This window comes from Tauraco erythrolophus, chromosome 14 (assembly GCF_009769465.1).
Source record: "Tauraco erythrolophus isolate bTauEry1 chromosome 14, bTauEry1.pri, whole genome shotgun sequence".
NCBI classification, from domain to species: Eukaryota; Metazoa; Chordata; class Aves; order Musophagiformes; family Musophagidae; genus Tauraco; species Tauraco erythrolophus.
The window spans coordinates 11,208,983-11,225,096 of NC_141478.1; the positions used below are offsets into that span (position 1 = coordinate 11,208,983).

At 43.7% G+C, this 16,114-nt stretch overlaps 1 protein-coding gene across 1 annotated transcript; it reads right to left on the reverse strand.

Annotated features, from left to right (window-relative positions):
- Nucleotides 1–400: 400 nt before the first annotated feature.
- WHAMM (WASP homolog associated with actin, golgi membranes and microtubules) lies at nucleotides 401–15,249 on the reverse strand. Its single transcript, XM_086620422.1, has 10 exons — nucleotides 14,710–15,249; nucleotides 11,179–11,352; nucleotides 9,684–9,834; nucleotides 8,976–9,145; nucleotides 8,113–8,278; nucleotides 6,973–7,160; nucleotides 5,414–5,500; nucleotides 5,234–5,329; nucleotides 4,388–4,865; nucleotides 401–1,691 (listed from the first exon to the last, which is right to left on the reverse strand). Exons 1-10 carry the CDS (start codon nucleotides 15,247–15,249, stop codon nucleotides 1,405–1,407), a joined length of 2,337 nt encoding a protein of 778 aa, XP_086476548.1. The 3' UTR covers nucleotides 401–1,404.
- Between the last annotated feature and the right edge of the window lie 865 nt (nucleotides 15,250–16,114).

Sequence of the window (16,114 nt, forward strand, 5' to 3'; positions counted from 1 at the left end):
CTTTGTTTGGTTTGATGGTAGTGGACAAAAACAAAATGTGGAACAAAAGGTGGTTTTTTTCCTGACTTCCAAACAGCAGTAGGTGCTGAAACAGTAAAAAAATGAACCCCCAGCTGCCGCTTCTTGCATGAAAACTATTGCATACATATTTACTGTGCTGATTAAACTGCTACTCTACAGTAAAACAGGGAATTAAAGCACCGTATTTGCAATTCTGTTACCAAATTACAATTCATAAATATTTGAGAAAATAAGGGCATTTACATATATGGTTAGCGAGAGAGCACAGCTGCTGTATGGCAGCCACTTGCTATTAAAAACCAGAGTACCACAGCATAGCGCTTACTTCACAGCATCCTAAAATGAGAGCACTCTGAACCCGTTTCTTCTGTCAGGATATATTTTTATTAAGAGTCAGTACAAATTCCAAAAGAAACTTTGAATCATTTTTTTCCCTATTAACCCAAAATAGAAACAGCCCCTAAATTGAACATAGCTGAATTTTTAAACAGTCAGATTCCAGGCACAACGCAAATATCTGTCATTTATAAGGCTATCAGGTAATTTAAATTCATGACAGTAGCTATAAACATATATTGATGTTCTCAGCGGAGAAATGCAGCTCTGTACTACAGGGATAGATCCCAGAAAATACTATACACAATATTTTGGCTCTTCCTTTCATGCCAACAGTTCATTGTAAATGTAGATGTACAAAAAATGTTTAGCATCTAAAAATCCTGTAATTTAAGCTTCCAGCTAAAAAGTAAACTTTTCAGTAATTACTACAGTAGTGTTTATTTCAAACTTGACAGTAATTTTTCCAATCAGCATTACCAAGCCCATTCATAAGTGCACACTTTATAAGATAATGATAAATGGAGTAGCCATGTAGTTAGCTAAGAGTGAGTAGACAAGTAAAATGTTGAAGAAATTCCTGGACAATGGAGGTAGGAATGAGAGGTTCCAGATTACGTTTTCTAGTCCGCCTCTATCATCATCAATTCGGTTCTACTTTTATCTAACAAAATAGACTTTCAGTTAGTGTTTCATTCTTTAAACTGTGTTGTGATAGCATTACCTACTGTGTCATAACAACCTAAACAATGTATATTTCAATCCAGCATTTTAGCTGTCTTCAGACACAGCGAAAATTCCACATGCTTGAGCCAGAAATACCTATAAATGCAAACACATTTTGGAGTATGATTTCTCATGCAAAAATAATGATTTGCAGCTCCCGTAGAAAATCAATAGGATTCTTTCACTTCACAAGACATTTTGGACTGTGAGAAGAACACACACAATCTTGCTGTTCTTTCATTTTGAAAGTGACAGTCTTCTACAAGGTGCAAAATGAGACACACGTCTGTTCCAGTCAGTAAGTCTGTTACTCTGCATTGGTTAGCTGTCCCATTCTCCGTTAATCTGATCATTGTTTTCCTCTTCTTCAGAATCAGCAGACACTTTCTTAATTCTCTGGATGACTGCCTTAATGCTTCTCTCTAGCTCATTAGTGGATCCTTTACTGACATCTTTCTCAGTATCTCGATTCACTTTTCTTAGTTTAACTCCTTGCCTTATGGCAGAGAGGATGTTATCTTTTACGGAGGCATACGGATTTGGCTGTTCCACTTTGCGAAGATGAACTTCACCGCGTTTTAAAGAAGCCAAAACCTCATCCATGGAACCTGCAACAGACAATCTATTGTTACCAGAAGACAGTACAAGACAATCACACTTGGAGGTATAAGACCCTACCCAAGTCGTCGGGGCTCTTCCTTTCATCTTTGCTAGAGACAGGAAAAGGAATGGTCTGTTCTGGCACAAACTCTTTCAAGCTTCTGCAACACCAGGCTCTGGAACTGCTTTTAAAAAGCAGTTAAAAGTTTTTATATCTTGAATTGAGAATCCAATGCCTCTTCAACATTATACAAGGTTGTGCTCTAAGGAAGAAATTATACACAAAGGAGGATGCTTCTTTTTCATTACAACTTTATGGGCTTTCAAAAAAATGTCACTGAACCAAAAAATCCCTTGTATTCTGTATTAGAAACAATCTACCATTCCTCCTAGCTTGCTCAGATGCCCGCTGAGACTGTCAATTGCATTTTTGCTCAGCCAAGAGAAAAATGAAAGGATTTGAGTAGAAGGGCTTGAAACTGCACCACTGAAGTCAGTGGGAGCCAGATCAGGCCCTAAGCGGGCAGCTCTTTTCTGTACAGACTTACAAAATAATTCCCATTTCACAACATGATTTAAATCTCAGGCGTATGTTTCTGAACTTCTGACCATAAAGGACACCATACTGAGAGAGCTTCCACTAGTTCTCTTGATACACACTGTAATTTGTGTTTCACTCCTCCTGTTGGATTCTTTGTCACTAGCAGGTCCCCTGGGCAGCAGTCGGCCCCTACAGCCATGGGTTCAGACCATCTGTGCCTCACAGCCAGCAGGATTTTTGCCATGCACTGGGCACAGAGGGTTATGTGATCAACATCAAGCACTTGAAATGTAAAATTCTGCTAAATCCTGTGGTACCTTCAGAGACTGAGATGCCAGAAAAGGATCGAGCAAAGATGCACCAACTCGTCTTACAGAGCCTTCAAAAGTAAGAAAGTCTTAAGTCTATTAATGAAATGGGCTGCCTGGGAAAAGACTAGTCAGACTAACAAATTATAGAAGTTCCCCTTGGAAAGCATCTTAACACATTACAGACAATGTTTTGAACACCAGAATATGAACCCCTTCTGGCTTTTCATGTGCAAAGACATGAATAGTCCATGTGTAACTAAAATGAACCCGTTTATGAAGCTGTTTCAGTAAGTTCCTGTGGCAGCACGTTATTCATTACTGTTGCAGCAAGGAACAAGCTGGTTTTCTTCAGGAAAAGGTGTGAACAACCAATTGGATGTCTCCAATAAGCAAACAAGGATAATGAAAGGACACCAATGTTAGGCTGTGAATGGTAGTAAATACTAGCTACTAGGAAGGCTGTTCCAGTAGCAGATTAATCTGGTGCACAACTCCTGCTGCTAATCAAAGAGTATCTGTGGTAGAGTTATCCCATGGGCCTCCCTGACTGAAGTCCACACACTCATCCACTGGATGCACAGTAATTCGTCACGGTAACTCGACTGCATCTCAGCCCTTCCACTGCTTGTACTTCCCCGCATCTTGGAAGAACTGAAAATGCTGAACTTTCCTTGGTATTCCTGCCTGTGGTTTGCCTCTTAACTGAGGGGCTACGAAGGCTGCTTAGATGTATTGTGAATAGTCTGAAAAGGAAAAGGAATGTACATTTAAAGACATGCTTCATTCTAGCATAAGCTCCACCGTGAAAAATTACAATAGAAAATTGCTGCCTTCCAACTTAGATCAATCTCCCTGACATAGTCAAAATATCTGCTTGCTTTAGAGATAAAAATAAGCCTGTTAGCAGGATGCAACCAGTGCAGCCTTCGAAGGCTGCTGAGCTCTATTCTCATTCAAACTACTGTTTCAACTGCCAAGCTGAGCCTTCAATTAGACCTGCATGATCTTTCTAACAAAGCAGAGGTGTAACAGCAGAATTTTTGCCCCAGGAATGTTAGTGCACCGAAGCTATCCATCTGCCTTTCAAATCCTGGTTGAATTCTGCATGAATTCTGTTAAGAAACCTTTATTTAGAAACCAAGCAAATTGTAAGCGGACACAGGCTGTGCATACTTTAGAAATGCAAGCCACCCAACTGCTAGCTCTGTAGCACATAAAACACAAACACTAAAGTGTAGCCTTAGTACAACCACAAATTTACCCACAGCAGTCTTCTGACTGGACAGGTGATTAATCCTCAATCAAAATACCACATTCAGTTCAAAAGTTCCAAAACTGTGGCAAGAACAAACCTGGTAATAAAGATTGCTTCTCACCAAACATGAATAAACCTCCTCTCCTTGAAATTTCTTCTGACACCTTCCTATCTATTACAGCAGTGGGATTTTCAGTGTCATGAGAAATGCAGGTCCTGAATTAAGGTCTCCACAGAAGTAGTGGTGCTGTGGTTAAGACTGGTTTAAACTAACTTGTAAGGCTGTACTAGTAAAGGTAGGATTACAGAAGAGATTCAAGTTCAAACGTTCTAAAAGATTGACCTGTTCAATTTGACAGCACTTCCCCAAAAACACCGAGTCACACACTCTGAGCATCAGGACCCTGCGAAGCATATCAAACAAGACACACAAATCATTGCTACTCATTTCACACCCTGAGTTTCGGTCACTGTGGTTTCTTAGACTAAGCTTTCCAAGAGCAAGACTGCACACTATTCCTGTCCAGAACCAGAAAGAGGGAGAAAAAAAAAATACAGAAAACAAAAAAAAATACCAGTCAATGTGAGCTGCCTTACCTATGTAATTATTTATAGACCTCCTGGATGAGTCATCCCATTTGTGCAGCACCGGGCGGTCTGTGGGGCCATCGGAGCTAAGGGGAAATGGCTTATCCTCTATTGCTGATGGTGTCTTTAACTGGAGAGGTAAGGGAGGAGGTGGGGGAGGAGGGGGTAAAGGAGGAGGAGGCGGAGGAGGTGGTGGTGGTGGAGGGGAGGATGGAGGGACCATCAATCCCTCACTGTGCTTTTGTTGCTCTGAATCACCAGCAGTAACAAAAATCTGGACAGGTTTATCTGCTGCAGTATTCTGATGTGAAGCTTTTGATTCTTTGGCTTCTACTAGTAGTATACTCTTTGGCTGCTCTGGAGCAGCCCTTGCTTTCGACAAAGGTGGAGGGGACAGTACTCCAGACTGCTGAGCAATGTTTTGTGGCAACTTGGGACGGAGAGGCTGAGGACGAGAAGTTTTCAGAACAACATGAGCTGGACACTTCTGAAAAACAAAGTGTAAGGCAGGAGGTCACATCTCCATCGGACTAGCCAAAACATCAACCCCAAAGAGACAAAAAGCCAGAGAGTACATACCTGTCCCACTCACCCATTCAACCCTGAACAGATTTAAATTAATATCAAGGTATTTCTTTCAAAGCCATTTCCTCACTTGCATTCTTTGCAACAGGTTCTGTGTCTGGAAACTGTATCATTAGTGGATTTAATCCTCTTGACTCATTACACACAACCCTATTTTAGGCTATCCAAATGGTTGTCTCAGATTTGGACTGTCCTCCCATGTGAGCTATGGCTACTTTCTGACATTGTGTTTTGAAGCCATTTAGGACTACTGTGGTTCACAGTACTTGCCTCCCTGAATGTTTTCAGCCTCTCCAGTGTTTTCTGACGTTCCTGGCTTATCCAAGCTTTTTTCTTTTTCTCCTCCTCTTTTTGCTTGTCTCTCTTCTGCAATAAAACACAAGTAAGTGAGCATTAGTGTGTGAAAACAAGCAGGTGCCAGATTCTCCAAGGCTGGAATTCAGTACTCACTATCTGTATGCTGTGATGCTGCTGGAAGCGTTTTTTGCTCTCTTCTGCCTGTTGCAGTCTCTGCTGATGACTTGCTTCACACTGATCCTAGTAGGACAGCAAAATTCATGCAACCCTTGGTTAGTTCACATTTACTGTGCACCATCTGTGCTATTAACTCCTGTGCACAAGCCACTAAACAGCGACCGAGGCCGAGTGTTTAGCTGTGCCAAGAAGGACAGCTAAGCTCAATCAGTGGCAGATATGAGACCCTGAAGGTGAAATCAGTGGGACTCCTTCATGGCTAAAGCCAATGGGATCTTTTGTTCTCCTAATTAGTGATAGGGTTATTCATGCTGCAGAGGGAACGTACTCAGATCTGAATCGATCTCTCCATATTACATTAAGGTTAAAAAAACAGAGGAGAAAGTAGAAAAAAAAAAAAAAGGCAGCAACAAGCTCTGAAGAAATTTCACTCAGGTATCAGCTGGAGGGAAGGTGTACAAAGACATGAAGAAGGCAAGAGGGAAGCTAGCAGGGCATTACAAAAACATAAGGCTACTTTCCCCCTGTCCCTTATTTGCCAGAGCTCCCAAGTACAAAAGCCAGGGAAGCAAAGGCATGGGAAGCAGAGTGAACGCCTAACGGAGGGTACCTTCTGTTAGTAACAAAGTGCTGCAGAGAAGCTGCAGGCTTCAGTATTTTCTCTGGGAGTCGCTATTTGTCACTGTACAGAGGGGGGTTATCCACATGGCTGGGCGAGCACTTACAAATCATTTGGCACTTGCCTTCACTGTTATATAACCAACAGACAGCAATTAAGTGAATGAAAACAGAAGCAAAGGAAGTGTCTGCTGAGGAAGCAGTTGCAAGCAAGAGACAATGATGGCTCACAAAACATTTCCAATGTCATTCCCATTTTTTCCAGGCTACTGAGGGGGTCAAAGGCCAGACAGACTGGAGTTTAAACTCTGCTCTCTGCCCCAGCAGGCCTATGCAGGTAGAAGGTAAGCTCAGCTCACTGGGAAGGTTCATGTGAGTCAACAGTGATCTCACTGTGTCTTCCCAGTGTTCTGCTCTGAATGGGAAACAAAGGAAAAAAATGTGCTTTGCACAGAACTGAGAGGCTGGAGAGAGAATTGCAGCAGCCAAATTTTCCCCTCCCTCCCATTCAAAGGTAAGGTAAAGTATCACTGTGTGGGTTGTTCTGTCACTGCAGGTTCCTTCATTGCAGGCCAGGTTTCCTTCTGTCCTGCAGCTGCTTTGTAAAAGGCTGCCAGGGCAAAGGTCCAGCTGGCCACAGCAGGGCTCTGGTAAGGTTTAGCTGGCCAGGGAACATCTCCTGGGTCACCCAGGTAAGTTTGTGCTCTCTTAATACACTAGAGAGGCACTTGCACCATACAGTGGAGTGTAAAGCTGGCTTAAAATCACACTGTCCCTCTTTCTGTTCGGAGGCCTTGGCACTGAGTCACGTATCATCTTGTACGTTCCACCCAACACTTCCCTAGTTATTTCCTGTCCATCCCTCCTGAGTCAAGACATCAGCTAAAGAAAATGCACATCGCCAGGACTGCATTTACTTTTTTGTTCCTGAGGTAGGCTCTCCTCGCACAGACAGTCCCACGCTTTGTCTCCAACTGCTTAGTCTTCTGCCTCAGCATCGTCATTTCTGACAAGTTAGCGTAATGTTGTCCCATGTTCTGTTCAATGACCTTGAGCTCCTCAGGATTTTCACATGTATCATAGTAAACAACTTCATCCTGTTTCTCTAAAAAGGCATTTGGCATTTTTTTAAAAACCCCAAGATTGCCACAGTTGTTTAAACATTTAAAGAACTAATGACATTTTAAAAGCCATTGAAAGCAGTGAGTTAGTTATTAGAAAGTGTAATGCTCCAGAGCCAAGCTTGGTTCTTCAAAATCTTATGCAAACATGTCATGTTACTCACAGGGGTGCTTTGCAGGAGCAAATTTATGCTGTTAGCAGTTGTTGTTATTTAGCTTCCTCTTTCAAATGTCTCTCTGTGCTTTAACTCCTACCTTCACTGACTGGAGTCTTCCTGGAAAACTGAAGACTGTTCTGATCAACACTGGGTAACTTATTTTACTATTTATCAGGTTTTAATTACGCAACAAGCAGGAGCAATGTTTAGTTCATGGTGTACACAGTAATAGAGAATTCATAAGCACAAAAAAACATAAATGAGACCGGTGCCTAATTTCATTGTAAATATGTTTCGGAGACATTTAAACTGGAATATAGCAGTACTCAAGTACCATTTAGCTATAATCACCTCTTTTTGCCATTACAGGACGCATTTTGCAACTTCTACATGTTCAATTACAACAGATTTGTGATGAATTTCAGGACCCGTTTCAGTAGGTCATGATATCCAGAATTTCTATGCACAGATCCTGAAACTAGGAGACCAGTTAAATATTTTCAATATAAGTTATTCTATATGCTAATCTAGTGCATGCACATATCACAGCTGCTGTCAAGATAAGCTACCAGTGTGACTTTTTTTAAAAACTTGTGTTATCAAATTAGTGTCTAATTAGTCAGAAGACAAAACATCAGATGGTGCCACAGAATCACTGTTTTCCAGTGATCCTTTCTACTATCGAGACCTAAGCAGTGATAATAATCCTTTTTAAGTGAAAACGGAGCAGGCAATATCACTGTGTTTTAGATATGTGCTTAAATATGTTCATTCTCACCTTTAATCTGTCTCCTTAAAGTGTCCAACTGTACAATAAGCAGCATCTCTTCATGTTTCAATACTTCAAGCTGTACATTATACAATTCCAGCTGTGTTTCATAATAAAGTATTTCCAGCTCCTCCACTTCAGTTAGGTTCTCTTCTTGTTCACTGAGATTCTCCACCTGAATAGCCCAAATAGAAAATAAAAAGCATTAATAAGAAAACATACACACATGAAACATGCACGGATGCAAAAATGCCAGTACAGACCCTGGCCTAACAGGCAGGTGCTTAGGTGCTTTGGTGTGGAAACAATAGAACACTGGAAATGGCCTAGACCAGAAACTCAGAGGAGCACAAAGCCTTATTAACCTAAAGTATAATTTTACCTCAAGTCTACCAGGAAACACTTCATTATAATTTGTACAAATAATATTGCTCCTGAAAACAGTTATATATGCTGCAGCACACTACTCTTGGAAAATAAATATCTACTCCCAGCAGCAGTTAGATGGCATCAAATCAAGAAGATCAGAAGATTAAAATTAAATAAGTATCTTTCTTTTGTAGTGTCCTCTGAATATAATATCTGGTCTTTTTCTCCCTAAACCAAATAATTTTAAAGGTTAATATCACAAATGCTAACATGACCCTTGAACTGTAAAAACAGGTATCTTAACCTTTGCTAAGTGTCCTCACACATGCAGGAGCAATTTTTAAAAACTGGAGACATGCATTTTTCCACAACTTAAAACCATGCTGGAAATCTAAGCTGTTTCACAGACACACTTTGAAAGTCCATTCCCATAACCACTTTGCTAGGTTTTGATCAGTCCTTCACAGAACAGTGACAGAAAAGGAGACTTTGCAAGGTCTTACATTTTTCTGAATGCCAGCTCTCTTCTGTTTCAGGCACAACTCTCTTGCCCTCAGATGCTGAAGGGTTTCTTTAGCTAACATGCATTTTAGGTTTTCTAGTCGTGGCAAAGCTGATGTCCAGGTGGTTTTACCAAATCTTTCCTGATCATGTTCCATCTGTTTGTGCATTGCTGCAGATTAAAACATTGCAATAAGATATGAGAAATGCAGTGTACTAAATAGTGCTTGTGTGTTTCTACTATAGCTGCAGTACTAAAAATGCTGATGCTATTAAATAATTTCTGAAGCTTCTTTAGAAATTACAAGACTAAAAGGCTGAATTTATGACTTTATACATGTAAGTAAAATACTCCATTGTACCATGGACACATGCCTTAACAGTTAGACAGCAATCTCCCCAGTTAACATGCTGAAATCCTTGAGGCTTGCCTACCAAGCGTTAAAAGCGTGCATGGCTGCTGTCCAGAGTTTTGCAGCCGTAACGTTTCTGCAAGCCAAATGGAAGTTGTAAACCAGGGGGAATGGAACTAGATGATCTTTAAGGTCCCTTCCAACCCAAACCATTCTATCAAAATATTTCTTTCTTTAGCTGGACACTCATCCTAACCTCAGGGTCTGCAGAGAGAGACCAGCAAAGCTGGTAAGAAGAGCTTTGGGTCCCTTAAGGCAAGTATTTACACAACCTTTTGTGTAAATCGTTTAGATTACCTGCCAGAGCCTTTACAGTTTCTTTGAAGTAGTTCACAGTGATATCCTGAATGGAGCACACAGCATTCTCAGCTCGCTTAGTCCATTCTTCAGCATCTTTCTGCAAAGCTGCTACTCTTCTAGGCCCCAAATTATCATACTGCAAAGATTTCTGCAAGGAGACAAAATTCTCGGTTACCAACTGGCTACCACAGTGGTGCAGCCCGTGTTACACTATACTTGGAAACATTTCAAGCAAGGCAGAGCACGGTGGCAAACATGATCTTCCCCTCACCTGTCACAAAGTGAATCACTGCTCATGTCTACGTACTGCCTAGTTCCTCATTCTCTGGGCTAACTCAGAACCTTTGTTTCCCAATCATGACTTCTTGCTTAACTTTGGATTAATTTATTTCTTAAAATATTTTTAAACTATCACCTTAAAAATCATGTCCCACACAAGTGTTTTTAGTTGTTACTAAAAGCAACTCAAAACCACTCTTCTACATGCAATGTTCTCTTCTATTTTTCCCCACGTGTTGACAGCCCATTGCACTGTCAGGTTCTCCAGTTTGGCAGTTCTTTCACACAGGAAGAGAGATATAAAAAAGAAATGTAAGAAAGTGTTTTCAAGTCTACAAACTGTACCTGGGTACAAGACTAGTATTCAAGTATTTTTTTTAAAGAATTAGATTTCAAAGGAGCTTAAATATCCTTTTTTTTTTTAATACAGAAACAAACTTTCTGTTTCATCAATTCCAATTTTCACTTTTATTTTCAGTACAGCATACTGGATATTTGATCACAGATTTACACCTTCAGTATCCAAAAACCTTAGTCTAAACTTAAAACTGTTCTCCTCTTCTCCAGAACAGCTCACTTCAATTTTAACAGACTATTCAAGGAAAAATCAAAATAGTAGATAGCTGTCTTTTCCAGGGGCATCGTAACTTTCAGTATGTGCTTCCAGTTTAAGATGCACATAAAATTAAATGAATGAAGTGACAAATGACATGTTTTAATCTGTACTTCTAGCAGGTTGTGGCAGCAATAGAAAACTATGTTGTGTAGTAAGTCTTCTGCCGTCTGTTCTACCACAACTGAGTTGATAGTGCATCAGCATTGCATTCTCAATGTCACAAACTAGTCCCACAGAAGGTGGCACAATGAAGGCCACTTAGATCTCTGCAAATTGAGCCTAAATTCAGAGTAAACCACAGAAAGGTGGATCTTGAGAATGTTTTCCTTTTAATCCCTCAAAAGAGAGGGAAGTGGGACACTGATGGGAAGACAGCTGCAGTTCTATTCAAGCCAATACCATGGATTCCGAGATCCTCTGAGAGTGGTTCTGCACTAACTCTGAGTTTCTCAGTCACGTTTGGTGACTTGGCAGGGGAAAACAAAGTCAATGAAGACAGAAGTAGGGAATGTTTAGTGATCAGAGTCTAAACTGCTCCAAGAGCAGCTGATGCCCTAGTATGTAACGTGGCCTTTCACTGTGTAAAGGCAGACCTACCAGGATTTCCAGTTTATACAGTGTCGCCAGCTCTCGCATATCTCTAAAGGGCTGCAGTAAATACTGGTAGAATTGTGTTGCCATGGTGACCAAATCCTGATAAGCTTCGTCTTCTTCTTCATAAACCTTCATCAAAGCCACCATTGTGTCAGCATCTTTATGCTGCTGAAGAACCTGGTGGAATAAAACGTAAATCAGGTTTGGCTGCTTTGCATCCGTGTGTGCTGACTGCTGCCAAGCTTTGCTGGAAAGGACCTGCCCTTTGTCACTCAATGCACAGGTAAAACCTCCCACTACATGGAAGGTGTACACCAGGCACACAGCAGCCACCCCCAGCTGGAAATGTCGTTAACGCCACACTGTTAAAGCACTAATTGCTGCACATTGCATTGGGAGCCTGCAAGGAGAATCACGCTTAGGGCTTCCACCGCAGAAATTCTAATAGCGATGTGCAGATGACTTGGTCGCTGCTATTTATAATCACAAATGGGAAACAGGGGAAGTCTGTGTACTGGAACAAGTAAGGTATTCTTAAACTAGCTCTTGCGTTGCTTCCACTATTACTAAATGCCTGCTAATATGAAATGAGTTTTTGGATCCAGAATTCCTGACTTCAGGGCATGGAAAAATCTGATTGCCATTTAAAAACAAGAACTCAGAAACAGATTTCTACTCGTGATATACCCTGCAGTTAAATTCATTTAACATTTGTATGATTTACAACAGTTTATTCTAGTATCAGTTCCAGTGATATTACACTTTGTAACTCGTAATTCTTTCATGGAACAACCGCCTTTTTGATACACTAGTCCTTATTTAAGGTCTTTATTTGCTTCTGTGACAAAATACAAAGTTCGAAACTTCCCCTCAATTGCACGTTTACTGGCGCCAATCAAAGCTTCAAAGATTTTTTTTCTTTGACAGCAGCTAGCGGAGACCACGGTGCGCTCTATGTGCCAGGATAGAGTGAGCCTGCTGAGAGAACACAGCTAAGTTCCATCGAGAAACACAGACCTTCCTGGAAGGACAGTGGTTGCTCTACAGCTCTGTAAGAAGACGGATAGAGGATATTTAGTGCTACAACAATAAGAAAAAGCATTACAAACATAAGCTTGATCGTGTTGCAACTGAAAAGCACTGAAATTAGACCATCACCTTTGCTCTTGCCAGCTGAGTCTGGGTAAAACAGCAGGAGCAAAGTTCCCAGATGTGGAGGCATTTCCCCAGGGAAAAAATCTGTGGAAGTCAACTCAAGGGCATTTCCCACCCATACTTCCTCCAGGCCTGGCACAGGCAGGACAGGGGAACAAAAGGATCTGAACTGCAACATTTCTGATAATCCCAAAAGTCCTGTGGCCCCTTAGGCTTGCCCAGCAGCTTGTGGTGGCTCAGACACAGTCCAAGGGCCCACCTGCAGCAATTTAACAGCCTGCTTTCTCCCCACTATCAAAACCAAAACGAAACACAACAGTTCACTTTCTGGTTCCCATACTCAAAGCAAGTAGTGAAGGTTATACTGCTCCTGGAGGATGCTAATAGTGAGTAGAGAGGAAGCATTAATGAAATTTTAAAGTCAACACATGAGGGAATTATGCATTACAAGGGTTTGGGAGGGTTTGTTTTGGTGGTTGGTTTTGTGTTTGGGTTTTTTTGTTTGTTTTTCTTTTTAGGAAGAAATGTCTGTTTTAAATTAAAATCCTTGCTTTTTACACAATCTGATATTCTTTTCATAGAATTCTGGTTCACCATTAGCCCAACTGACTCCTCTGGTTGTCGTAACAGTACTGCTCTTTGGTTTTTTCCTTTGTCTTTGAACACACATAAAAAAATAGTAGTATTTACACAATACTACTCTTCTCCATCTTGTACCGTTATCTTCTCAAAATTGACTTCCTGGCCCAGAGGATGAAGTGTTTGAGGACACGGACATAAAAAGGGAAGAAGGACGCTCTTATACTTAAGGCTAGTTTAGTGCCAGAAGTGGCAGGTTTTATTTCTTAAATCTTGCGTAACTTGGTCTAGACTGCAACCTAATGAATTTATGTCCCTGTTAGGCCTGCAAATACAACATTCTATAGCATGTTTAGCCGTATCTAAAATACAGTTGGAAACAGAAGAATAACTGGCACTGATTTATACTTAACCACCAAACCCCAAACTGCCATATTGCTGTACACACTTGTGCTGCTTGCAGAAGAGCATGGTGGCTAGAATGTATTTCTAACTGGGCCATGAAATGTTATAGTGTGTTATGGAAACCGTAGCCTTTGTATATAACACTGTACATGACCTTCACGGAAACTACAGTTGTCTTTCTAACAACAGTGTCTTTCTGAAACGGTAGTCTTGTTACAGCTGGTAAACACTGAAATAGGAACAAAAGGCTAAAGCCAACTGTCTTAACTTGCCCCAAAGCACGATCATTTTCATAAAACACCTTTCAGCTTACTTTGCCAGGAAATAGACTGCAAACAGATACTTCAAGAAAGGCACAGCAGCAACACACTGGCCATCCTGAAGTATGTGCAACCCTTGTTTTAACATATCAATGTCCTAATTGCAACCCTGTTACTAGATACCATCATTTAAAGTCATGCTTACTACAAAAGGAAAAAAAAAAATCCAGGAACACATCTACAGCAAGAAGAAACTTATGGTACTAAAGGGAGAAAGGGCTGTCATCATCACCAGTTCATACAATTACTAGGCCAGAATTTGACACTTTAAAAAAAACATAACACAATTTCTCTGACTACAAAACACCTATTTGGAATATGTCCACGGCTTACTTAGGTTTTAATGAAAAACTTGAGAATCCCACAGTTAGAGGCATCCCTGCAAACAGACAGTCTGAGACCTTCTTAGGGAGGTTCGAAAACTAAACCATGACCGTACTCTGAGTTCACTCACCATTCCACTCATTGCACAACACTGCTGGATATTTTTAGCAATGCGTTTTTGTAGGAGTGCTTGCAGTTAAGTAAGCGCCCCGATGCCTTACACTGACTGCCCACCCAGAGCTGGCTTATTCCCCACTTCATAAGGCAGCACTTAAAAACTCCGATGACGGTACTTGAGAAAGTTGACTCAGTGGTTTCCAGATAATCACAAAAGTGTTTGTGCAAGCACTAATCTGAACACTGGACAATACTATGAACAAGATGGTGTTAGTGACTCGGTCACCCCTTCCCACATTACCCAAACGCGGGTCCGATCTGAGCGACTGAAGCTCCCGCTGCAGAGGCTGCCCGCCTCGTGTGTGCGACTGCCGGGTGACCAGCAGGTGCCAAGGCAGAGGCTCAGACAGGCGCACCTGCGAGCCGGTGTGCCGCACGGAGCAGCCACGGCGGCCCTACACCGAGGGGAACCTTCTGCCCGCAGGAGAGCAGGGGCGGCCCTGCAGCACGCCCACCGCTCGGGGCCAGCCCGGGCCTGCCGCACTCGCTCAGCACGGCCGGCCCCGGCCCCCTCGGGCCCACCGGCGCTGCAGGACGGCCCCTCCGCCCTCCCGCCCGGCCCCGAGGCCCGTACCCGCCGCAGGGCCTCCTTGGCCCGGGACAGGTGGCCGCGCAGGGCCCTCCCGCGGAGCTCGTGGAGGCTCTCGAAGTACTCGTCGTCGCGGCAGCAGTCGTCGGCGAAGAGGGCGTCCAGCACCACGCGGCCGCCGCAGAGCTCCAGGGCCCAGCCCAGGTAGCGCTCCAGCTCCCGGCACAGCTCCTGCACCTCGGCCTCCCCCGGCGCCGCGCCTGCGGGGAACAGCACGGCCCAGAGCCCGCCGGCGGCGGCGGCGCCGGGCAGCGAGGGCGGCAGCGCGGGGAAGGCGAGCTCCAGGCGCGGGCAGATGTCCGCCAGCTGCCGGTGGATGCCGCGCAGGGCCGGCACCGAGTAGAGGCCGGCCCAGCTCTGCGGGGCCTGCGCCGCCGCCTCCGCCCGGCCGTGGCAGGTCACGGCGAACGCGCCCTCCACGCCGTTCCAGCCCACGAGGAAACGGAGCCGCGGCGGCTGAGCCTCGGCGAAGGCGGTGTCGCGCACGGCCACCCACCCCTCCAGGCTGTCCGGCTGCGGCTCCATGGCGGCGGCGGCCGCACAGGCCCCGCGCCCGCGGAGCGAAACAGAAACCGGGAAGCCTTAAAGGCGCCGCGCGCTCCCGGCGCGGGGGCGGGGCCCTCGCGGCGCGTCACCGGCAGCGCGCGGATCCATTGGCGGGCGCCACCGGGGGGCGGGGAAAGGGCGTGGCCGCCGGGAGGGGGCGGGGCGGGCGAGCCTCGCGCAGCGGGCAGGAAAATAAACAAAAACCGGCCTTGAATCGGGCGGGAGGTGGGAATGGCGGCGGTGCCGGCTGCGTGCCGCCTCCGAGGGAAGCGGGGAGCAGCGGGCGCGTTACGCAGCACGTATCTGCTGCGCAGGCCCGTGCGCGAGGCGGGGTTTAATTCACGGTAAACACAATGTTGCATTCCAGTCTTTGGAAGCAAAGCCGGCGCTATTTTTTCGATAAATTAAGGCCTGCGGGATAGTGTAGCTTAACAGTAGAAGGGCAAAAATAAGTCCTCGTTTGAAAAATTAATAAAAATCTATCTGACAGCATAAATGCGAACATCTCGGCACAGGCTACACAGCGTTTACGTGAAAACATTTCTGCTCCGATCTCACAGATTATGGTAGAGGCGCTGCCAGAGGTAATGGGATCAGGACCACATGGGTAATTAACTTGCAATTCCTTACTGAAACAGCAAAAAATCGCACTGCTAGGAATGTGAGGAAATGACACCAAGTTTAATTGGAAAAGCAGGGGGAAAAAAAAGAGCTGTGTCAAAATCCAACAGAGATTTCCTCTTGCACTGCCACCTGAGCTCAAGATGTAGACAATGCAACGTTCTCAAACGTGCTCAAAAACCTCTTGCCAGCAAGGCTGGCTCGGTGGCATATTCACAAGCAG

Bases quoted from the DNA above. Each gene is read 5' to 3' on its own strand.
- WHAMM (XM_086620422.1), bottom strand. From the start codon at position 15,249: ATGGAGCCGCAGCCGGACAGCCTGGAGGGGTGGGTGGCCGTGCGCGAC. The intron at 11,353-14,709 runs GTACGGGCCTCG...TTATTCCACCAG, and splicing joins CCAAGGAGGCCCTGCGGCGG to GTTCTTCAGCAGCATAAAGA. The intron at 9,835-11,178 runs GTAGGTCTGCCT...GTCTCCTTGCAG, and splicing joins TGTATAAACTGGAAATCCTG to AAATCTTTGCAGTATGATAA.